Below are 7500 nucleotides of genomic sequence, written 5' to 3' on the forward strand. Positions count from 1 at the left end.
GTCTGTAATGCAATTGAACACCTTTGAGATAACCTCCTCAGCTGTAGACAGGCCATATAAATTCTGTTATGTTAACAGAATGGTTGTGGACAATTTCTCACAGAAAATCGAGGTGAAATCGCTAATTACTTTTCAGTCTTTACTTTATAAAGGAAAACCCTTTAATCCAAAATTCAAGAACACAAGTAATGTTTTTTCCAATTCAAGGGCAATGCACACTCAACTGTGTTCTAACAGTGAGTACACAGGAAGAGAGAACCAATCATAAATTATTTGGGCGCTAAGCATCCACTAAATCACGATAGAAGACCAATTTTATTAATTCCTACGACAATATCCGTAGAATGAAACTTGAACATTGCATACCGACTCCTTTCACGCAAGAGTGTACATAACAACAGAACATCATTATTGTAATTCTTTACATTATACAACATTTGAACAACCCATGCTGTACCTTGCTTGACATTAAGCTGTGACAGATCATCAATAAACGAGGTCATTATCATGGATATATCATCAGAGCAGACTGAAATTTTCTGCAAACAGAAAACCAGGCTAGCATGTACACTCTACGGTATGTAAATAAAATAAAATAAAAGTCCTAAATTGCGAATTGTGTGTCAACATACTGGGAGCCAAATGGCATGAGCGGGGAGGGAGGGGGGGGGGGGGGGGAGGCATGAACCTTTCTCGTTCTTGATGCTTTTCACAAATTTGATTAACTGATCAATGCATAGACTAATGCAACCATCTATTTAATTAAGTGCATGTATGTCAGAAACAAGCAAATCTAAACCTTACAAATCCCCACAGAGCATCGACTCAGCACGTGTTATCTCATGGATGGCAATGAACATTTTGTGAATGAGACAATATGTTACATTTGTACATGTGGCATACAGACCTGTACAACTTCCTTGAGTACTGCGACATCAAAGCCGCCTAAGTACTGGACAAAATACCGCTGCAACACCGAGACATACTTCTGAATTGCACCTTTGGAGAAAACAAACAAGAATTTTTAAAAACTTCCCAAAAATGACTATCCAACCAGATAGCCCTGAGATTTAAACAACACATATAAAATCTCAAACAGGATGTATCGCTCAGGAACCTCTACAGCTGCACATCCATTTAACCAAAACTGTTTGAATTACCCCTACCTCTGACTTCCTCCACATAAAGCAACATCTGGGGTAATTTGCTGACAAAATCAACAACATGAAAAGCAATGTTTAGACCTAATAAGACAAATTAAAACTGATTGCTTTGCAATCACTCAAAAAAAAAAAAAAAAAAGACAACAGGGGTGCAAAGAATTATTAATAAGGAGGTATTTCAAATCATACAATCACTTGGGGTATAATTAAGAGAAATACAGTGGACTGTGAAAATGCTTATTGCTATATAACAACACATCTCCATGGAGAAGTAGCAATAAAAAGTGAATGACAAACAAATTTAATTTAATAGGTTCCCTCAAAATATATTCTCATGTTCTAACATTTAGGGAGGAAGTGGCGGTTAACAGAGAAGGAGGGGAAGGGGAAAAATTAATATGGGGTCCAGAAACTTTTATGATATGAAGGACACTTCTCAAACTCATTAATAATTCATCAAGTTAAAACAAAGAAAATCACTGCCGTGAAGGAGGTTTGGAGACCTGGTCTTAATTTGCATAGATTTTGACAATTTTACTTCTCCATTTACTCCTTAGTTTTTGTTTTGATTGAGAAGATATATCAAGCACTCGAGACAGTGTTTCATCTGCTATCCAAACACCTCAAATTTTGTCATAAATACTCCATTGCACATCTCATTTTCAGCTCTCTTCTTGGTGTTTGGATATCTGTCTCTCGTGTTTGATATATTATATCAAAAACTAGTCTCTACATGAACTTTGAAACACCCCAACACTTATCTGGAAAAAAAGTCCTGTCGGATAGCACGGGGCTAGTGGATTTTTCAGTTGGACTGGTGGATTCTGTCCATCACTTAGCTTGTTGCATGGGCAGGTGAAGTTTCTTGGGCAAAGTTTTGTGGAAATCCAAAAGACAGATTGAAGTACATTGCATACATGTACTGCATGAGGACCTTTTGGGTGGCTAGTGAGAATTATTTTTGGGCTAGTACATCTAGTTTACTGAGCTTGCCCAAAAGGCAAGCCTAAAAATTTGTTTTCTTTGCACTCTGTATCACACAGGTCATCTAACAGTATTTTGTTCTGCTGCCATAGCAGTGGGGGTAAAAGTGCTTTGCCCAAGAACACAATACCCTGCCCAGCTCGGGGCCCAGCATTTGAACTAAGACTTCTTGATCCAGAGCAAAACCCTTCAATTCATTATAAATTGATGTTACATATTTGTTTTAAATTGACATGTATTTCCATAAGGCCTTACACATCAACATAGTCTTCTTGGTTCAACTTTCTTCCTTTTGGTGGTGAATTACACGCATGTCTGACAAGCCACATGATTTCGTCTTTGGCCATGCTTAATGCTTCAAGCACTACAAGAATCTGACGACAAACAAGCAACGTTAACTGATCAATTAAATCAAGTAAAATACATGTACCTAAAAAGTGCATACATTAATTAAAATGTTTTAAAGTAAAGGAGCTTGTGAAGAAGGATGTTCACCAACTAAGGTTTTGCAAAAACAAGTCTTAAATGACTTTTCAAACTCATTAATAACTACAAGTTTAAACAAACAAAATCATGGCTTGTGACAGTGTCTGGACGACCAATTTCAATAAGGGCAGATTTTTAAGATTTTGTTTCTCTGTTTTCTCCTCAGGTTTTGCTTTGCTTTAGAGGGCATTTCAAACACTCAAGACCATGCTTGACCTCATTTACAAACACCTTGAAGTTCATCAAAAATACTCTGCCATGTGTTGTAGTTTTAGTTGAATCCTCAGTGTTTGGAAATGCGGTCAAACACAATCTTTCTTGTTTGATACAGCTGTATATTATGTACATCAAGTACTCTATGTTCAATGAAGCAGGCAACATGATATGAAAAAAAGGAAACCTCTACCTTGGGTCCTAAGAGACCTGGTTGATCAGAAAGAATCAATGACATTTCTTTTAATGCAGTCCTAAGATAATTACGTCGCTCCTTGTGAACTGGGCCTCTGCAAATAAAAAAAAAAACAATTATAACAACAATTATTATAGGAATTCAGTTAAAAACATGCTAGTAGCAAGGACAAATTCACAAGGTAGATCTTAAGAGGAAGAATTCAAATGAAAATTTTGTAAAACCCAGAATTTGAATCGATCCTGGATGCTGAAATTAGAGTGTCTCAAATTTTGAGGCACTGACAGAGTTTTTCGAGGAATTAGCACATGAACCAAATTTCTGCAATTTACTGCATGCTCTTAGCTAATAAGAAAAGAGGTACATGCGCTGATTGAAGTGGTACTAGGTATCATGGAATACTACTGTACATACATGTAGCTTTTTTAATCTCAAAAGGGAAATGAAGAAAATTAAAGTGACAGAAATCCAAGAGAAATGAGTTTTGATTGCACGACTAATTATTGTTATTGTGGGTTCTCAGAAATCAAGATTGAATTTATTTCCTGATACTACCTTGTTGCTATTGCCTGTGTAGCAGCATCTTGAATATCTTTTACCCGCTTGTTGTATCTAGCAAAAAAAATGTTCAGTACAAATTAAAATACTCATTTAGAATGAAACTTTTCCAAATAATGCAATGCATCTCTCACATACCCTTTCATTCCATCAAGTAAATTCTGGAATTCCTTATGAAACATGATGATTTCATCCCGGAACAAAGTGATACAGTAGCCGTCCTGTAGCGCAACCTTCCACATGTCTGTCACACCAGGCATGGCAAGTTGCTGATGGCAGAGTGTGTATCCAACTATGGTGCCAACAGAAGAAAATTGCAAGTAAACACAAAGCTATACATACATTCATGCAATACATTGAAACCTTACAGTATTTCAGTCAGAGGAAGTAACTGGCGTTGGTTTTGGCAAATGCTTACTAAAACTGACTGAAGTACAGTTGTACATGTTTGTAAAGGGATTTCATATTTCCTTGCCAAATCGGAACCAGTATAACCAAGTGACTGGCTGCTGGCTTAACTTGCAATCATTATTAAAAGGTACTCATCGATTTTATCAGAATTCTCTGTGGAAAAGATCAGCCACTGGGTTACACTGAAGCCCAATGCCTTTAATAGAGAAGTCCTCTTAATAATGGTTAGTTAACTTACAAAAGAAGTAGGGAGAAAAGTCTGTGACTTCACTTAAAACAGGTTTCACTGTATATGAAAGCAATACTAGACTGAAAGTCAAGGTTCCACTGACTTTTACAGTTGGTCTGGGGTATTATCCCACATAACTTATCAGTGAATGTTTAGAAATCTCCAGCTCTGGGTCACTGTTTGACAGGTCAAGCAGCCCAGGCCACAAAACCAAGTAGTTGAGGACTTACACAATATCCACTTCTGAACTGTTTCCAGTGATAAGTACTCTACTGGAGGCTGCGAAATGAAAATAATCAAAACAATGATGCATGTATTTTAACTGTCATTACTTTCATGGCACTTTTCTTCACAGTGCACTAAAATATTATATGCACATACAACGTTCATTTGCAAAGTAATGAAGGTCTTTCAAACTCTGCTGGAATTGAATTTCTATTGTCCAAAAACAAAATAACTCCAAATTATAAAAAAAAATAAACATACATGTACCAAAAACCTGTTGGACTTTCTTTGCCTGATTTCATTAATTTGATGGTAAAAATGTGATAGCAACACTACGTGCAGGGCAGTTCCTTCTCTGTTTCCCGTCCCTGAATTGTATAGTTTTTTTACATTATTTTCCAATGATGTAGAAGCTCTAAAAAAGACTATTCAGTTTGCAAAAAAAAAACAAAAAACAAAAAACATCTACTGAATTTCAAAGAGAAGTTTGCATGCTTTTGTTAACTAAATGATACCTTGCTTACCATTATTCACATGTTAAAAATTAAGGGTTTGAATCAAATTCTGTTCCAGATTTTTACACTGTCTGACTCCCAATGTATGGGCAGAAGGCAGTGCTCTACCAATATTAAACAAGTTATGTACAATACTGTAGATTTAGTGAGGACAAACTCTTACGACAGAGTCCTTACCACATCACTGGTTACCGGATTCAACATTTGCAATGGTGCACTGATAATACTGACAATCTGTGATTGGCGCCACTGCAAAGAGACAATGAAGAGGAAATGTATGTGATAGTTAAGTATAACCTTTGCTTCATTTACATGTGTAGTATGAATTTTCATAAATTGTCAAAAATTCAAATAACAATAAAACTGGTCCATTGTTGCCGTCGACATAATCATCATCATCATCATTGTTGTCAATACAGGTGATTGTGCTATTACCGGTATATTATAATGATTATTGATTTCTTTTCATATCTAATGGCACATCGAGTGAAAAAGGGTCCTTCCAGACAACATCAACCATACACTCAGTTTAGTTACATGTAGTATTTATTAAAACTGATTCAGTTAACCTATTAAAACATAAATTCTCCAAGAATTCTTATTATTAGTAATCACAGGAAGATAGGATTATTGACAATAATTTATTCAATTGATGATCAAACATTGAGCTGCAATTATATATGTAAATGCAACTAGCATATTAGCCATATGTGTCTAGATGTCTAAAGGGCATGCATCCACTCTTTAGAGTAAAGCGTGACATCAAAAATACTAAAATTCCTGGTGCATAGTCTAGGGCATAACAAAGGTTTTTCAAAGGGGAAGGGGGATCACACTGTGTCAAGGTGAAGGTACTCGCCAGATTGTCATGTCGTTTTATGCCACCGGTTGTAGGTTGTTTACTTACAAAAGGCTTACAAAAAAGGGGGTTACTGGCACCCAGGACCCCCCTAGCTATGCCCCCGCAGTCCTCAGATAACCAATTTTCAAATCCTCATCAAATATTTGTTTATGTACATATGCATTTTAGTCCCCAGAGGCCGCGCTCCTTTTGATCAACACCAAGAATCGTGACCTCTGGCTGGTTCCAGCACCAGAAGTCCGCGTTTCACAGGCTTCCCGTCACTCTGCACATGCTCAGAGTCACGTCTGACAAATCTGATTGGTTCCAGTCTCATTCTATTGTGTTTGCAAAGCAAATCAGAACCGAAATCTCACTGGACTGTCCAGAGGTTGTGATTCTTGGTCCTGACCAAAAGGAGCGTGGCCTCTGAGGACGAGAATGGTACACGTATGGCTGTACATAGCCTCAAAAAGGAGAAACAAAATGTTGGTCACCGCTACAAACCATGCAATGTTTATAGTTCACCTGTTCACCAGTGGAGTTTCTTCTGATATATATTTCATGAACTGAATGAAGTGCAGTTGACACTCTCTGAAAGAAAAACATTGTCAGTGTAAAAACAAAATTCATGGCTACATTGCCTAACAATTTAGGTTGTACATTCATTGTGGATCAATCTGGAGAAAAAAATAAGTGGGAGAGCCTTGGAAAGCAATCATCTGGGAGTCAATTGCATTCCAGAATACTTGGATCTGAATGAATGCAGCTCCAGAAATAACAATATAATTTTCATTTCATGGGAGATAGGAATTCTTTATTAGCCCAACATTGCAGACAAAGCAATCATGAATAATTTGACCTTGACAATGTCAAGATCATTGACCGCTGTTCCCAATGGTCAAAAAGATTATTTTTGTAAGTGTGGCACTCAATTCATGAACTGAATGCCATTAATGAACACATTTACATTCCTGACATTTACAAGGCCCTTGGCAATCCCAAGTGACATTTCCACAGCTCTTTTAAAGCACTCATTTGCATTCGTAAGCCATTTATGCGGAAAATGGTTATAGTATTTTAACTTCCACACAAAAAAATTCCGCACAAAAAGATTTTTAGTCAGTGACAACAAATTTTAATTCTTATTTTTATCATGCCTGACTACAACTATGGTATTTTTAAATAATTTTCATTCTTAAGTAGTTGTTATGAACCATGAAGGTAACAAATACTGATCTAACTACCATGTGAATCAAGCTTTTTAGAAGATAAAATTGACTTCTAATAAGCATTAATTAGTTCTTTGAACATTTCAGGCATGGCACAGGCAATGTTCTTAGCAAATCCTACAAGAAGACTATTCACACTTTTTCCAATAGGCCACTTCTGAGTTACCTTGTCCCTCTGTTTCGGAACGAGTCCTCATGCAAATAAGAAAATGGATTTGATATGCATGAAAGTGAGTATGTGGGCAGAACAGATTTTCATATGAATGGTTTTGCTTGAAGACTCATTTTGACACAGAGGCGAAAGGCAACTCAGAAATGGCCTATGACATCAATTTAATCCATATTCAGCAATGGTAGAAGCACTCCAGCCATTATCATGGTGACTTTAAATTGCCGCAATGGGTTTCTTTGCAATAGATCCCTAAAATGGTTAAAGACCAGATTCCA

The 7500-nt window shown here is 36.7% G+C and overlaps 1 protein-coding gene across 1 annotated transcript in view; it reads right to left on the reverse strand.

Moving 5' to 3' along the window:
* Nucleotides 1-7500, reverse strand: part of LOC110050565 (nck-associated protein 1 homolog) — a 33743-nt gene that overhangs the window by 17855 nt on the left and 8388 nt on the right. The window contains exons 7-16 of the mRNA XM_089277336.1: nt 6350-6415; nt 5158-5229; nt 4471-4519; nt 3739-3892; nt 3598-3654; nt 3040-3136; nt 2403-2521; nt 1167-1207; nt 908-999; nt 458-539 (exon numbers count right to left, since the gene is read on the reverse strand). Coding sequence (XP_089133462.1) covers nt 458-539; nt 908-999; nt 1167-1207; nt 2403-2521; nt 3040-3136; nt 3598-3654; nt 3739-3892; nt 4471-4519; nt 5158-5229; nt 6350-6415 — 829 coding nt within the window. The remainder of the gene's footprint in view (nt 1-457; nt 540-907; nt 1000-1166; nt 1208-2402; nt 2522-3039; nt 3137-3597; nt 3655-3738; nt 3893-4470; nt 4520-5157; nt 5230-6349; nt 6416-7500) is intronic.

The sequence above is a fragment of the Orbicella faveolata genome, unplaced genomic scaffold, assembly GCF_042242905.1.
Source record: "Orbicella faveolata isolate gen_17 unplaced genomic scaffold, um_ofav_v1 contig_46, whole genome shotgun sequence".
In the NCBI taxonomy this organism is placed as follows: Eukaryota; Metazoa; Cnidaria; class Anthozoa; order Scleractinia; family Merulinidae; genus Orbicella; species Orbicella faveolata.